The 16,673-nt window shown below is 47.2% G+C and overlaps 1 protein-coding gene across 3 annotated transcripts in view; it reads left to right on the top strand.

The window, feature by feature from the left end:
* The window catches only part of smyd3 (SET and MYND domain containing 3), a 738,112-nt gene that overhangs the window by 671,610 nt on the left and 49,829 nt on the right, over positions 1–16,673 (top strand). For all 3 annotated transcript variants that reach the window (XM_078229519.1, XM_078229520.1, XM_078229518.1), the window contains exon 10: positions 379–553. In XM_078229519.1, coding sequence (XP_078085645.1) covers positions 379–553 — 175 coding nt within the window. The remainder of the gene's footprint in view (positions 1–378; positions 554–16,673) is intronic.

The raw sequence follows: 16,673 nt of genomic DNA, 5'->3' as shown, positions 1-16,673 counted from the left end.
GGGTAAAGAAGGGATTTGAGAAAGAAGCTGTGCGTTGTGTTGGGAGGGGAGGATGGTGTGTCCCGGGTTCCTTAGGAGCATTACAAAACGGTAAAGGTAGCGGGGGATGTGGTCTCACACCACACAAAACAAGTCTCCACTCCCCCTGCTTTGAACTGTCTGGCACACTGCTCTGGTATAAAGGTAAATTAATTAAATTGGAGATGTACTATGCGTCGAATGTTTATCCAGGAACAAAGTGGCCGGGAGCGCGAGACCCTTGAGAGCGGAGCAGATGCCCTTATTTACTGGAAAGCAGCTGTCTTTTGTAAAATAATACCTGAAGGGTTTCTTTGCTTTATATTTGCTGCCTGACTCCTTAACTGAAGTTAATAACAGACTGGGAAGAGATTGTGGACATGTGCCAGGCTGCACTAGGTAAGAACCGGGATGTCCTACCAGACACGAACCTCTATCTGTTGAAGATACTCGACGCCGCCATGGACGCCTGCATCCACCTCGCCCGCTGGGAGGAAGCCTTGAGTTACGGCGTGAGGACCCTACAACCTTATCAGTGAGTGGTCAAACTGCAACTGTGTCATCTCTTGTCTTTGTTTGTCTGAGATAGTGTATATCTGAGTGTTTAAAGGAGAAAGAGTGTGTGTGTCCGAGAGAAGGGGAGGCGATGGCCTAGTGGTATTATCTCTAGACTATTAATTAAACTCAGCTAATGTTCTGGGGACCTGGGTTCGAATCCCGCCACGGCAGATGGTGGAATTTGAATTCTATGAAAAAATATCTGGAATTAAGAATCTACTGATGACCATGAAACAATTGTCAATGGTTGGAAAAACCCATCAGGTTCACTGATGTCCTTTAGGGAAGGAAATCTGCTGTCATTGCCCGATCTGGCCTACATGTGACTCCAGAGCCACAGCAATGTGGTTGCCTCTCAACTGCCCTCTGAACAAGGGCAACTAGGGATGGGCAATAAATGCTGGCCAGCCAGCGACGCCCATGTCCCATGAATGAGTAAAAAAAACACTACTTATCCAAGAGTGTGTATGTATGCGAGTGCTTGCCTCTGTTTCCAGTCACACCAAATCTGGCACTCACCCGATATCATTTGAAAATTGAAATCTATTTCAATTTATCTCACTCATAATAAAAACATAGCTCATGTATTTTATTGGGTTTCATGATCCTGTCTCACTATTTCAGCCCATAAATCTGATGTAACAGTTCCCTGATGTTGGTGACTATCTCTCAGTGTACATCTCCCAGTGCTGTTGCTGTCCTTGCCCACTGCACATGGACCACCGGGAGTGTAACTAAAAGACCATGTCAGAGAATAACATCTTTAATTTAATCACCAAATGAAAAATCTGTGCTAAGCGCTTCACTGAAGTTCTTTTTAAATTCAGGCTAACTCCTCAGAGTTGGGAGGCGATGGCCGAGTGGTATCACAGCTAGACTATTAATCCAGAAACTCAGCTAATGTTCTGGTGACCCGGTTCGAATCCCGCCATGGCAGATGGTGGAATTTGAATTCAATAAAGAAACATATCTGTGATGAAGGCCCTGATTTTACCGACACGCCCTCCCAAGGCTTGTAAGATCGCGCCTGAGGCCAACAGGGAATGCCGTTTTGCGAGCCTCGCCTGCCTCAATTTTGGGGCAGGCGTGTTGGCAAAATCAGGGCCTAAGAATCTACTGAAACCATTGTCGATTGTCGGAAAAGCCCATCTAGTTCACTGATTCGATTTGATTTATTATTGTCACGTATTAACATACAGTGAAAAGTATTGTTTCTTGCGCGCTATACAGACAAAACATACTGTTCATAGAGAAGGAAACGAGAGAGTGCTGAATGTACTATTACAGTCATAGCTAGGGTGTAGAGAAAGATCAACTTAATGCAAGGTCGGTCCATTCAAAAGTCTGACAGCAGCAGGGAAGAAGCTGTTCTTGAGTCGGTCGGTACGTGACCTCAGACTTTTATGTCTTTTTCCCGACGGAAGAAGGTGGAAGAGAGAATGTCCGGGGTGCGTGGGGTCCTTAATTATGCTGGCTGCCTTGCCGAGGCAGCGGGAAGTGTAGACAGAGTGAATGGATGGGAGGCTGGTTTGCGTGATGGATTGGGCTACATTCACGACCTTTTGTAGTTCCTTGCGGTCTTGGGCAGAGCAGGAGCCATACCAAGCTGTGATACAACCAGAAAGAATGCTTTCTATGGTGCATCTGTAAAAGTTGGTGAGACTCGTAGCTGACATGCCAAATTTCCTTTGTCTTCTGAGAAAGTAGAGGCATGGGTGGACTTTCTTAACTATAGTGTCGGCATGGGGGGGACAGGACAGGTTGTTGGTGATCTGGACACCTAAAAACGTGAAGCTCTCGACCCTTTCTACTTTGTCCCCGTTGATGTAGACAGGGGCATGTTCTCCTTTACGCTTCCTGAAGTCGATGACAATCTCCTTCGTTTTGTTGGCATTGAGGGAGAGATTATTGTTGCCGCACCAGTTCACCAGATTCTCTATCTCATTCCTGTACTAATACCCTTTAGAAAAGGAAAACTGCCGTCCTTACCCGGTCTGGCCTACATATGGCTCCAGGGCCACAGCAATGTGTTTGACTCTCAACTGCCTTCAGGCAACTAGGGATGGGCAATAAATGCTGGCCGGCCAGTGACGCCCATGTCCCATGAATGAATAAAAAGAAAGGCTCTCCCTCGATAGAAATGTGTCACCATATCTTCTGACAGTTGTTTTACGTTACGACAGAAAGAGGCGATTCTGCCCCTTGAGTCTGCTGCATCATTGTACTGGAACAAATATACCTTAACTCCATCTACTTGCCTTGGTTCCGTAATCCTTAAGAACCTTATCTAGCAAAGATCTAGCAATCTCAGTTTTGGAATGTTCAATTGAGAGAGTCATGATGTGGAGATGCCGGCGTTGGACTGGGGTGAACACAGTAAGAAGTCTCACAACACCAGGTTAAAGTCCAACAGGTTTATTTGGTAGCAAATACCATAAGCTTTCGGAGCTTGCTGCTCCTTCGTCAGATGGAGTGGAAATCTGCTCTCAAACAGTGCAAACAGACAGAATCAAGTTGCAGGATACTGATTAGAATGCGAATCCTACAGCCAGCCAGGTCTTAAATGTACAGACAATCCGGACCCACATTGTCTGTACATTTAAGACCTGGCTGGCTGTAGGATTCGCATTCTAATCAGTATTCTGCAACTTGATTCTGTCTGTTTGCACTGTTTGAGAGCAGATTTCCACTCCATCTGACGAAGGAGCTGTGCTCCGAAAGCTTATGGTATTTGCTGCCAAATAAACCTGTTGGACTTTAACCTGGTGTTGTGAGACTTCTTACTCAATTGAGAGAGTACAGAGGAGGTTCATAAGAATGACTCCAGGGAAAAACAACTGCAGCTATGAGGCTAGATTGGAGAGATTGGGTCTGTTTTCCTCGGAGAAAAGAAGGCTGAGAGGAGACCTGATAGAGGTATTCAAGATTCGGAGGGGTCTGGACAGGGTAAATACTGCGAAACTGTTCCCACTTAAGAGAGCATCAAGAACCAGAGGGCACCGATTCAAAACAATTGGCAAAAGGAGTAAAAGTGAATAAAGAATTTCACTCAAAGGGTGGTTAAGGTCTGGAACGAACTTCTTGAGAGGGTGGTGGAGGCAGGTTCGATCGAGGTACTCAAGACGGGATTGGATTACCATCTGAAAAGAATGTGCATGGTTATGGGGGCAAGGCAGGGGAGTGAGATTAGGTAGAATGCTCGAGTGTCAGTGCAGATTTGATGGGCCAAATGGTCTCCTTCTACACTGTAAGGATCCTGTGACATGCCGCTTTCCCACACCTCCACCACCCCTGCCAACCTCAACTGTTTTTGGGGAGAGAAGTCCAAATTTCCACCATCCTTCAACCGACTAGGTACATAAGAACAGGAGCAGGAACAGGCCATTTGGCCCCTCAAGCCTAATCTGCAAATGGCACCTCCGACAGTGCAGCACCCCCTCGGTACTGGAGTTTCAGCCAAGATTTTATGCCAAAGCTTTTATGCTCTGGGGAGAAACCCGCAGGCTCCTGTCCCATGGCTGACACCCCCAACAACATCCTGAAATGGCCTTCTTCTAGATTATCTCAGGAGCCTTGAATCAACTCGGCTCTCTATCTATGATACCTGCTCATGTGAGAGCATCTAGTTTAAGAACAGACCCCCCCCCGCCCCCCCCCCCCACCCCCCCGCCACCCCCCACCCCTCCCCCCACCCCTCCGGCAATTTCTCCTCCCCCTCCCCCCCGGCAATTTCTAAAATTGCTATTTGTTTAAATCTCATTATTCAACATTTCCTTCTGTACCAAGATTCTCAATTAATTTTCATCACCATTGGCCAAACAAGTCTCAGAATTTCAACCCTGACTCCGCCCAAGCCCCATCCATCCAGCCTGTGCCCTGCATGCTCCAAACCAGATGCTGAAGTTCGAAACAAGGCACAGATCATATCCTTGATAGTATGTTTATTCACAGGATGCAGCATTCTGATTCTCTGCCTCCTAACTACTAACCCTGTATCCCTTCTTTATACTCATTGGAGCAAACTAAAATAATTGGCCAATTAGCCTCTGAACGGGGCACTGAAATGGAAAAAAACAAGAACTTTCGCGTAAATTTTTCAAATTAAATTAAAATGTCGTTTTGGGGGGCTGATGATGCATTGATAGCTGTCGTGACTCTTTACAGCTATGTCAACAACAATGTTAAGCTAAATCCATCATTAGGGTCTGAAATTCAGCCAAGCATTCATAAATGTGATTCGAAGATGTGTAAACAAACACTCCAGATCCCAATACAGTAGCGCCTTTGAAGTCATAGCGACCTGGTCAGTTTTTCAAAGACTCAATAGATGCCTGGACTTTAAATCAATGTTAAAATCAAAGCACAGGGTCCAGATGACACATAAATATATGATTCTCAATACTGTTGAATGTAAAAAAGCACTTTATGCACTGGTAAATGTACACTAATGCATTTGAATACTTATACAATACTGATCAATTTAATGGTTACTTTTCTTTTCAATCACTGAACTAAACACATTCTTAACTCACCATACAACACCTACTTATGACATTTGAAGTTGGCAAGATCTTTCAAACTTAGCTGTCGAAAGGTTTTCAGTGCCACAACAAGCTTTCAGAGCACTGATGAAGGAGCAGCCCTCCGAAAGCTCATGCTACCAAATAAACCTGTTGGACTTTAACCTGGTGTTGTGAGACTTCTTACTGTGCCCACACCAGTCCGACTCTGGCATCTCCACATCTTGGGGAAATTGAAAATTGAAAAAGGCATTTAAAAGGTGGAACCCAATGTCGCTTTTCATGGGTGTAGGTTGCAACCTGCCATGTTTCTGGCATCAGTCAATATGGTGGCTGGCGATAATCACTGGGACGCAAACACACTATACTAAACCCAGACTTTCATTTATATCCTGGCTTCATATAGTAAAACGTCCCAAGCCACTTTGGACAGCACAGTAGCACAGTGGTTAGCACTGCTATCTCACAGCTCCAGGGACTGGGTTCGATTCCTGGCTTGGATCACTGTCTGTGCGGAGTTTGCACGTCCTCCACGTGTCTGCGTGGGTTTCCTCCGGGTGCTCCGGTTTCCTCCCACAGTCCAAAGATGTGCGGGTTAGGTGCATTGGCCATGTTAAATTGACCCTTACTGTCTGGCTTGCCTAGATTAGAGGGATGAGTGGGGTAAATGTCTGGGGTTGTGGGGATAGGGCCTGGGGTGGGATTGTGGTCGGTGCAGACTCGATGGGCTAAATGGCCTCCTTCTGCACTGTAGGGTTTCTATGAAAGTTGAGACAGAGAAAACAAGCAGCCTGTTCCATGTGTCAGCATGGTTTGTTTTTCGAAAATCTCTGATCTCATGTATATCGAGATACAAATTTATCTTTGACTGGAAGCTGACATTGCTCCCACATCTGTATTTTTCTAAACTGTTCTCCCAGTGTCACACAAACAGCACTTTAAAATGAATCATTCCTTTGCATTTTTCTTGTGAATGTCAGTGGAAGATATTTAATGCAGTGGAATTCAGGATTTTCTATCTGGGAGCCCATCTAACCTCATTTCTGAACGATAGACTGATGTACCTATCGGTTCCCAGTTGGAGGGGGATGGGGGGTGTTGATGAAACTAAAATGACTCCAATAGTTCCAGCAATCCATAGAAACCATACAATGCAGAAGGAGGCCATTCGGCCCATCGAGTCTGCACCGACCACAATCCCACCCAGGCCCTACCCCCACATATTTACCCGCTAATCCCTCTAACCGAGGCATCTCAGGACTCTTAAGGGGCAATTTTTAACCTGGCCAATCAACCTAACCCGCACATCTTTGGACTGTGGGAGGAAACCGGAGCACCCGGAGGAAACCCACGCAGACACGAGGAGAATGTGCAAACTCCACACAGACAGTGACCCGAGCCGGGAATCGAACCCAGGTCCCTGGAGCTGTGAAGCAGCAGTGCTAACCACTGTGCTACCGAGCTGCCCCAAAGGGAGCCAACAATGCAGTGTTCTGATTCCAATTCTCTTCCCGCACCGAGTGGTACACAAAGGCAGACTTTCGTCTGTTTCCATAGCGAGTAATTCCAGGAACATGTTGCCAGTCCTGCTGTGGAGATGCCGGCGTTGGACTGGGGTAAACACAGTAAGAAGTTTAACAACACCAGGTTAAAGTCCAACAGGTTTATTTGGTAGCAAAAGCCACACAAGCTTTCGAGGCTCTGAGCCCCTTCTTCAGGTGAGTGGGAATTCTGTTCACAAACAGAACTTATAAGACACAGACTCAATTTACATGAATAATGGTTGGAATCCGAATACTTACAACTAATCCAGTCTTTAAGAAACAAAACAATGGGAGTGGAGAGAGCATCAAGACAGGCTAAAAAGATGTGTATTGTCTCCAGACAAGACAGCCAGTGAAACTCTGCAGGTCCACGCAACTGTGGGAGTTACAAATAGTGTGACATAAATTCTGATTCTAGGATCGCATGATAAAGACTCAGGAGGAAAAAAGCAGAAATATTTATGTGAAATAGTGTGACATAAACCCAATATCCCGGTTGAGGCCGTCCTTGTGTGTGCGGAACCTGGCTATCAGTTTCTGCTCCGCGACTCTGCGCTGTCGTGTGTCGCGAAGGCCGCCTTGGAGAACGCTTACCCGAATATCAGAGGCCGAATGCCCGTGACCGCTGAAGTGCTCCCCAACAGGAAGAGAACAGTCTTGCCTGGTGATTGTCGAGCGGTGTTCATTCATCCGTTGTCGCAGCGTCTGCATAGTTTCCCCAATGTACCATGCCTCGGGACATCCTTTCTTGCAGCGTATCAGGTAGACAACGTTGGCCGAGTTGCAAGAGTATGTACCGTGTACCTGGTGGATGGTGTCAGAATTTATGTCACACTATTTGTAACTCCCACAGTTGCGTGGACCTGCAGAGTTTCACTGGCTGTCTTGTCTGGAGACAATACACATCTTTTTAGCCTGTCTTGATGCTCTCTCCACTCCCATTGTTTTGTTTCTTAAAGACTGGATTAGTTGTAAGTATTCGGATTCCAACCATTATTCATGTAAATTGAGTCTGTGTCTTATAAGTTCTGTTTGTGAACAGAATTCCCACTCACCTGAAGAAGGGGCTCAGAGCCTCGAAAGCTTGTGTGGCTTTTGCTACCAAATAAACCTGTTGGACTTTAACCTGGTGTTGTTAAACTTCTTACTGCCAGTCCTGCTGCCCAGGCTTATAGCTTGCGGGGTGTCACTCCACATCGAGCATGGCTGACCAGGAGTCTCTGACCACCAACCGTTGGTGTATTTTGGAAGGATTTACAGGCTGACAATCTGTTTGACCGGGTTATGAACGCACCTTAGTTATCAAGTCCTGGGGTGGGACTCGAACCCAGAGCTTCTGGTTCAGAGGCAGGGCCGCTACCCACTGCGCCACAAAACTGTCCAATGCAATATTAGAAAATGGACATGTAGCTCAATGTAGCTCATGTAGCTCAATACAGAGTGGTACACTGTGTATGGAACCAAAAGAGATACTAAATGGTTTTTTTGCATCCGTATTTACTGAGGAAACGGGCATGGAGTCTACGGAAATAGGGCAAACTGGTAGGGAGGCCATGGAACCTTTACAGATTAAAGGGGAGGAGGTGCTCGCTGTCTTGAGGCAAATCAGAGTGGATAAATCCCCAGGACCGGACAGGGTATTCCCACGGACCTTGAGGGAAGCTAGTGTTGAACTTGCAGGGGCCCTGGCAGACAGATTTAAAATGTCAGTATTCACGGGGGAGGTGCCGGATGATTGGAGGGTGGCTCATGTTGTTCCGTTGTTTAAAAAAGGTTCCAAAAGAAATCCGGGAAATTATCGGCCAGTAAGTTTGACGACAGTGGTGGGCAAGTTATTGGAAGGTGTGATAAGGGATAGGATCTACAAATATTTGGATAGACAGGGGCTTATTAGGGAGAGTCAACATGGCTTTGTGCGTGGTAGGTCATGTTTGACCAATCTATTTGAGTTTTTCGAGGAGGTTACCAGGAAAGTGGATGAAGGGAAGGCGGTGGATGTTGTCTACCTGGATTTCAGCAAGGCCTTTGACAAGGTCCCTCATGGGAGGTTAGTTAGGAAGGTTCAGTCGCTAGGTATACATGGGGAGGTAGTAAATTGGATTAGACACTGGCTCAATGGAAGAAGCCAGAGAGTGGTTGTGGAGGATTGCTTCTCTGAGTGGAGGCCTGTGACTAGTGGTGTGCCGCAGGGATCGGTGTTGGGTCCATTGTTGTTTGTCATCTATATCAATGATCTGGATGATAATGTGGTAAATTGGATCAGCAAGTTTGCTGATGATACAAAGATTGGAGGTGTAGTGGACAGTGAGGAAGGTTTTCAAAGCTTGCAGAGGGATTTGGACCAACTAGAAAAATGGGCTGAAAAATGGCAAATGGAATTTAACGCAGACAAGTGTGAGATATTGCACTTTGGAAGGACAAACCAAAGAAGAACGTACAGGGTAAATGGTAGGACTCTGAAGAGTGCAGTTGAACAGAGGGATCTGGGAATACAGGTACAGAATTCCCTAAAAGTGACGTCACAGGTGGATAGGGTCGTAAAGAGTGCCTTTGGTACATTGGCCTTTATAAATCGGAGTATCGAGTATAAAAGTTGGAGTGTTATGGTAAGGTTATATAAGGCATTGGTGAGGCCGAATTTGGAGTATTGTGTACAGTTTTGGTCACCTAGTTACAGGAAGGATGTAAATAAGATTGAAAGGGTGCAGAGAAGGTTCACAAGGATGTTGCCGGGACTTGAGAAGCTGAGTTACAGAGAGAGATTGAATAGGTTGGGACTTTATTCCCTGGAGCGTAGAAGATTGAGGGGAGATTTGATAGAGGTGTATAAGATTTTGATGGGTATAGATAGAGTGAATGCAAGCAGGCTTTTTCCGCTGAGGCTAGGGGAGAAAAAAACCAGAGGGCATGGGTTAAGGGTGAAAGGAGAAAAGTTTAAAGGGAATATTAGGGGGGGCTTCTTCACGCAGAGAGTGGTGGGAGTGTGGAATGAGCTGCCGGATAAAGTGGTAAATGCGGGGGGGTCACTTTTAACATTTAAGAAAAACTTGGACGGGTTCATGGATGAGAGGGGTGTGGAGGGATATGGTCCAAGTGCAGGTCAGTGGGACTAGGCATAAAATGGTTCGGCACAGACAAGAAGGGCCAAAAGGCCTGTTTCTGAGCTGTAATTTTCTATGGTTCTATGGTTCTGTTGCCAAAACCTAATAAGCCAACAAATAGTGATGCATCGGGAAGCCCTTAAATCCAGCTACACATCCCTCGGGCATTAATGATGTGTTAATTATATTGTGAAGATACACAGGTGGAGGGCATTATTTAACTCAGTACTTAGAGTACTTATAAAGAGAGACTGCAGTTCAGCCCCATGCTACCTTCCGCGCCCCGTGGGCACCAACGAGGGGCTGGAGTCCTATCGCAGTCTCCAAAATGATATTTTTGATTTGATAAGTTTCCTTTAAGAGTTTTGTCTTTTGATTCCGTGTCCTTTTAAGGGGTATTGCTTTAATTTATTTGTTAACTTGGTAATTTATCCATTTGATTCGACTGATTTGCTCAAAAGGATATGAAGAGAGAGTGGCCTTCCACTGCCGGGCACTGCGGGGTTTGGAGTGCGTCATCAGCCTCGGGAAGAACATGTTAATTTAATTATATTCGTTTCCTTAAAAAAAAGTGTTGTCTTTTGTTACAGCGCCTCTTTAAGGGGCTATCATTTTAATTTGCCCATTTGTTTGACTGTTATGTCAAAAGAGTGAGTGCTGGGACACTGGGTTAGTGGGTCAGGAGCAGACGTACGTATTGCTGTGTTCTGTGCATAAACCCATGATCAAGAGAAGTATTGAGAAGGGGCAACATGGTGGTACAGTGGTTAGCACTGCTGCCTCACAGTGCCAAGGACCCGGGTTCAATTCCGCCCTTGGGTGACTGTGTGGAGTTTGCACATTCTCCCCATGTCGGTGTGGGTTTCCTCCAGGTGCTCCTGTTTCCTCCCACAGTCCAAAGATATGCAGGTTAGATGAATGGAACAGGCTGATCTGGAACAGGCTGATCTGGAACAGGGAGAGGGAGAGATGGAGAGAGAGAGGCTGATCTGGTCATTACCATCTTGCTGTTTATGGGAGCTTGCTGTGCAGATTACCCACATAATCGGCACAGTGGCACAGTGGTTAGCACAGCTGCCTCACAGTGCCAAGGACCCGGGTTTGATCCCCAGCTTGGGTCACTGTCTGTGTGGAGTTTGCACGTTCTCCCCGTGTCTGCGTAGGTTTCCTCCAGTTTCCTCCCACAGTCTGAAAGACATGCTGGTTAGGTGCATTGGCCATGCTAAATTGACCCTAGTTTCGGGGGGATTATCAAGTAAATATGTGGGGTTATGGGGATAGGGTGAGATTGTTGTCGGTGCAAGCTCGATGGGCCGAATGGCCCCCTTCTGTACTGTAGGGATTCTATGAATAACCGTGACTGCATGTCAAAAAGTACTTCACTGCCTGTAAAACGCTCTGTGACATTCTGAGGTTGTGAAAGGCGCTATAAAAATGCAAGGCTTCCTTTTTTAACGTACAAGGCTGCAGCTTAAAGCAAGATGAAACTGCTGTTATAACTCTCCTTGATCAGTGAATTTAATGTGTTGCAGTTGGCAGCTTTCTCTGTCAAGTTGCTTCCAGTTGCTGGAAGCCTTGGTGAGTAACATCAGAGTGAAATGAAGCAAAGATATTTCCCAATATCAGACGCCTCACCCTTTACCACCTAAGGAATTCATTGGCTGCTGGCATTCCTTCTAAAAATGTGACTTTTGACATTGAAGTGTTTATATACTGTACAATGAGTTAATCACAAACCCCTAAATCTAATTTTTCTTTCCCTTGGTTACACTTGACATTCAAATTTTATTTCTCTCCTTCAGTTACCCTCCTATGGTCTAATCTCTCTCTCTCTCTCCCTTTCCATCTCTCTCTCTCCCTCTCTTTTTCTCTCCTTCTCCATCTCTCTCTTTCTGTCCTCTGTTTATTTCTCTCTCTCTCTCCGCCTCTCTCACTCCATCACTCCTTCTCCATCACTCCTTCTCCATCTCTCGTCTCTCCGTCCTCTCTGTCTCTCTCTGTCTCTGTCTCTCCGTCTCCATCTCTCTCTCTTTCTCTGTCCTCTGTGTCTCTCTCACTCTCTCTCTCTGCATCACACCTTCTCCATCTCTCTCTCTCTCTCTCCGTCCTCTCTGTCTGCCTACGTCTCTCTCTCTTTGTCCGTCTCTCTCTCTCCATCACTCCTCCTCTCTCTGTCCTCTGTCTCTCTCTCTCTCCGTCCCCTCAGCCTCTCTCTCTGTCTCCATCTCTCTCTCTCTGTCTCCATCTCTCTCTTTCTCCATCACTCTTTTTCCATCTCTATCTCTCTCTCTCCGCCCTCTGTATGTGTGCGTGTCTCTCTCTCTCTCCTTCTCCATCTCTCTCTCTCTCTCTCTCTCTCAGTCCTCTCTGTCCTCTCTGTCTCTCCTTCTCTGTTTTTTTGACCTTGTGACATTCCATACATTGGGAATTGGTTTTTTTATTACAGTTTTGCAATAGTAACAAAAGGGATAGATGTTATTGGACAGGCACAATGGAGAAATTTAATTACTTCCCTCGGTTGCTGTTTAGTGGTGGGGGTCCATTTAATTGGGGGGTTGGGGTGTGTCAGGAGGGGTCCCCGCCACCTCCCCACCTCCTCCCTGATGAATGTGCACTTATGGACCCCATCCTGATGCTGCTGGTGTTAACCCAATGGTGGGAGGGGGGTTCGCCCCCGGAGAAAGCCTGGAAGGCAAACCCTGCCGGTGTGTTTCAGGCTCCCTCAGAGCTGGAGATAACTGGTTCTTAAAGGGACCATCACATGCCTGATCAAGGGATGCAGCATTGGGAAGGTTGGGAGCCAACCCCTTCCCCTTGCTGCTGATGCCTCTGTCCCCTCTTCCTCACCCCCATGACCCACACCCCGTAATCCCCCCCCCCCCCCTCCAATCACTGCTCATCTCTGCATGGGCCCTGGCCAATCATTGACCTTGGATGGGTGCAGTACCGTCAGCTGCCACCGCCTCCCCAATAGCTCTGCTGAGCAAGGAAGAGCTCCTGGCCTCTGGCTGGCAGCAGCTCTCGGTGGGCAGGGCTTTCTGCCCCTGGGTCCTTGGTGCTGGGGGAGGGTCAGCACTGCAATTTCCAGAAAGGGCCTATGGCCTGAAACAGGGACCACCCTCAAGTAGGTGCCCTTCAAATGGAGCCTGTCATGTTGCCAGGGCGATAAGGCCATTTCTGAGGCCGGTTAGCCCCAACTGAAAACTGACCACAATGTGCAAGGTTTAGGCCAAGGAAGTGAGCTATAAGGAGAGGCTGGACAAACTAGGTTTTGTTTTCTCTGGGAGCGGCAGAGGCTGAGGGGGAGACCTGATTTGATTTGATTTAATTTATTATTGTCACATGTCACCGGGGCGGCACGGTAGCACAGTGGTTAGCACTGCTGCTTCACAACTCCAGGGTCCCGGGTTCGATTCCCGGCTCGGGTCACTGTCTGTGTGGAGTTTGCACATTCTCCTCGTGTCTGCGTGGGTTTCCTCCGGGTGCTCCGGTTTCCTCCCACAGTCCAAAGATGTGCGGGTTAGGTTAATTGGCCAGGTTAAAAAAAAAAAATTGCCCCTTAGAGTCCTGGGATGCGTAGGTTAGAGGGATTAGTGGGTAAAATATGTGGGTGAAAGGGCCTGGGTGGGATTGTGGTCGGTGCAGACTTGATGGGCCGAATGGCCTCCTTCTGCACTGTAGGGTTTCTATGATTCTATGTATTAACATACAGTGAAAAGTATTGTTTCTTGCGCGCTATACAGACAAAACATACCGTTCATAGAGAAGGAAACGAGAGAGTGCAGAATGTAGTGTTACAGTCATAGCTAGGGTGTAGAGAAAGATCAACTTGATGCGAGGTAGGCCCATTCTAAAGTCTGATGGCAGCAGGGAAGAAGCTGTTCTTGAGTCGGTTGGTACGTGACCTAAGACTTTGGTATCTTTTTCCCGAAGGAAGAAGGTGGAAGAGAGAATGTCCGGGGTGCGTGGGGTCCTTGATTAAGCTGGCTGCTTTTCCGAGGCAGCGGGAAGTGTAGACAGAGTCAATGGATGGGAGGCTGGTTTGCGTGATGGATTGGGCTACATTCACGACTTTTTGTAGTTTCTTGTGGTCTTGGGCAGAGCAGGAGCCCATACCAAGCTGTGATACAACCAGAAAGAATGCTTTCTGTGACGCATCTGTAAAAGTTTGTGAGAGTCGTAGCTGATAAAATTGTGAGAGGCATAGATAGGGTTGACAGTCAGAATCTTTTTCCCAGAGTTGAAATGTCCAATACTAGGGAGCATGCACTTAAGGTGAGAAGGGAAAGGTCAAAGGAGATGTAAGGGGCAAGTATTTTATTGGTAGGTGTCTGGAATGCACTGCCAGAGGTGGTGGTGCAGGCAAATACATAGAAACCCTACAGTGCAGAAGGAGGTCATTTGGCCCATCGAGTCTGCACTGACCGCAATCCCACCCAGGCCCTATCCCTGCAGCCCCATTTATTTACCCTGCTACTCCCCCTGATACTAAGGGGCAATTTATCATGGCCAATCAACCTAACCCGCACATCTTTGGACTGTGGGAGGAAACCGGAGCACCCGGAGGGAACCCACACAGACACGGGGAGAACGTGCAAACTCCAGACAGACAGTGACCCAAGCCGGGAATCGAACCCAGGTCCCTGGCACTGTGAGGTAGCAGTGCCAACCACTGTGCCACCGTGCCGCCCACGATAAGGACGTTTAAGGAGATTGTAGACAAGCACATGAATGTGCCAAGGAATAGAGGGATGGAGCAGGTTATGAACCAAGGATGGGAAGAAGGGATTAGTTTAATTTGGCATCATGTTTGGCACAACATCGTGGGCCGAAGGGCCTGTTCCTGTGTGTACTGTTCTATGAAAGCGCGCTTCCACCTTGGGCCACCGCTCCTTGCATAAACGAAATGTATCTCAAGGATTACTTATCATGGGTTGTAACTGGTAATTGTACTGAATTTATTACATGATTGGTAACAAAAGGCTCAGGAGCAAGGATAATGTTTATGTACAGCAGGTGCGGGGGGGGCCATTAAAATGTAAAACTCACTGACATACTGCAACATTGTGAAGAGTCTTAATGAGTAACCATGCTGCTGTTTACAGTGCAAAATGTCTGTCATGTGTTCAAGATAGCGGATAGTTTAATCTTCAAATATCATTTCAAAGGCTTGTATTCAGTCTTGTATCTCAGTGCCACAGAAGATACTTCCGTTGCGCATTGAGCTTGGTCTAGATTGATCTCAATACGAATGCCGAGCGCCAGATGTTAGTCTCCCACTTGAAGTGCAAATTGGGTCACACAAGATGATGAACATAGGTCTTTTGGGGCTGGAAAATCAACTTCCACCTGCTTTCCCAACCCCTCGCCATTTTCCTGGCACTTTTGCAGAGCAGGAAAACCATGGGTGAAAAACGTACGCGCCCCTCCCCTCCAACCAGCTCAGAATCCTCCTGGTGGGGACCAGAGGAAAACTGCATTTCCTCCTCCTGCGCGCTGTTCACCTTTGCTGGTGTGGGTTTTGTTAGCCCTATAAATAAGGCACAGCTCTTTGGAAAGCTCCTGACCACAGTGGGAAGACCGCTGAGGAGTCGGGAACATTCTGAAAGGAAATATAAACAGGAAGTCGACACATTCCGAGGTCACTACTAGATGCTGGTCAGAATTTTATGTAGAAAGACCCTGAAGCATGTGAAATCGTGTGTGAAGATATTGTGCGCGTGTCCTGGCGTCACCAAGCACACCTGGGGTGGCGCAGTGGTTAGCACTGCTGCCTCACAGCGCCAAGAACCCAGGTTCAATTCCGGCCTCGGGTGGCTTGTCTGTTTGCACATTCTCCCCGTGTCTGCGTGGGTTTCCTCCGGGTGCTCCGGTTTCCTCCCACAGTCCAAAGATGTGTTAAGTGGATTGGCTATGCACAAATTGCCCCTTAGTGTCAGGGGGACTAGCTAGGGTAAATACATGGGGTTATGGGGATAGGATCTGGGTGAAATTGTGGTCGGTGCAGACACGATGGGCCGAATGGCCTCCTTTTGCACTGTAGGATTCTATGATATTCCAGTCAGCGGTAGGAAGTGTGCTCGTTGACAATCAAGAAGCCATCTCAAATTAATTAAACACCAGTTCGACGGCATTTTAAGTTGTCCGTTTGCCTTCACAGTGAGCGGGTGGGCCGATTGGCAAGTAAAACTTATACTTTACGTTTAAGTTGCAAGCTCGATCCAGAGTGGAATGAAAGCTGAGGGCTCAAATAAAATTAACCAAGGCACCTGGGGACTGAGGTCTGTGTGTGATTGTTCCGCCCAGACACCCCTGGCGTGGTTTTACCGTCCATATTTATTTTTGATGGATCAGCAGCTCCTCAGCGGCTGTCCCCCTGAGGAAGCACACTGGGACATACCAGCCCGCACTGTCCCTTCCCTCGACACCCACCCTCTACCCGCCCTCCCTGGTAACGCTCAGCCTTTCACAGAGCACGCTTCACACTGATCGACCATTGATTGACCAGTCAGCATGAAGCCACGGTCCAGGGTTCACCACTGGGAGCATATCTCGCACCCACTCCGGGGTCTGCCAAGTGCTTGCGCCCAACAGACGAGAAATTCAGGCTGCTGTATTGTAATGTAGATATGTTTGTAATGCATTGATTCATCAGAAGGATATGTCCTGCAGGATTAAGTTGACACTTGCATTGATTTGATTTATTATTGCCACATGTATTAACATTGTATACAGGAGTTGGGATGTCTTGTTGAAGTTGTACAAGACGTTGGTAAGGCCACACTTGGAATACCGTGTGCAGTTCTGATCACCCCATTATAGAAAGGATATCATTAAACTAGAAAGAGTGCAGAAGAGATTTGGTTTGAGTTATATGGAGAGGCTGGATAGATTGGGACTTTTTTCTCTGGAGCGTAGGAGGCTGAGGGGTG

This window comes from Mustelus asterias, chromosome 15 (assembly GCF_964213995.1).
Source record: "Mustelus asterias chromosome 15, sMusAst1.hap1.1, whole genome shotgun sequence".
In the NCBI taxonomy this organism is placed as follows: domain Eukaryota; kingdom Metazoa; phylum Chordata; class Chondrichthyes; order Carcharhiniformes; family Triakidae; genus Mustelus; species Mustelus asterias.
The sequence above is the reverse complement of the archived record's forward strand: the minus strand, read 5'-3'. Positions and strand labels throughout refer to the sequence as shown.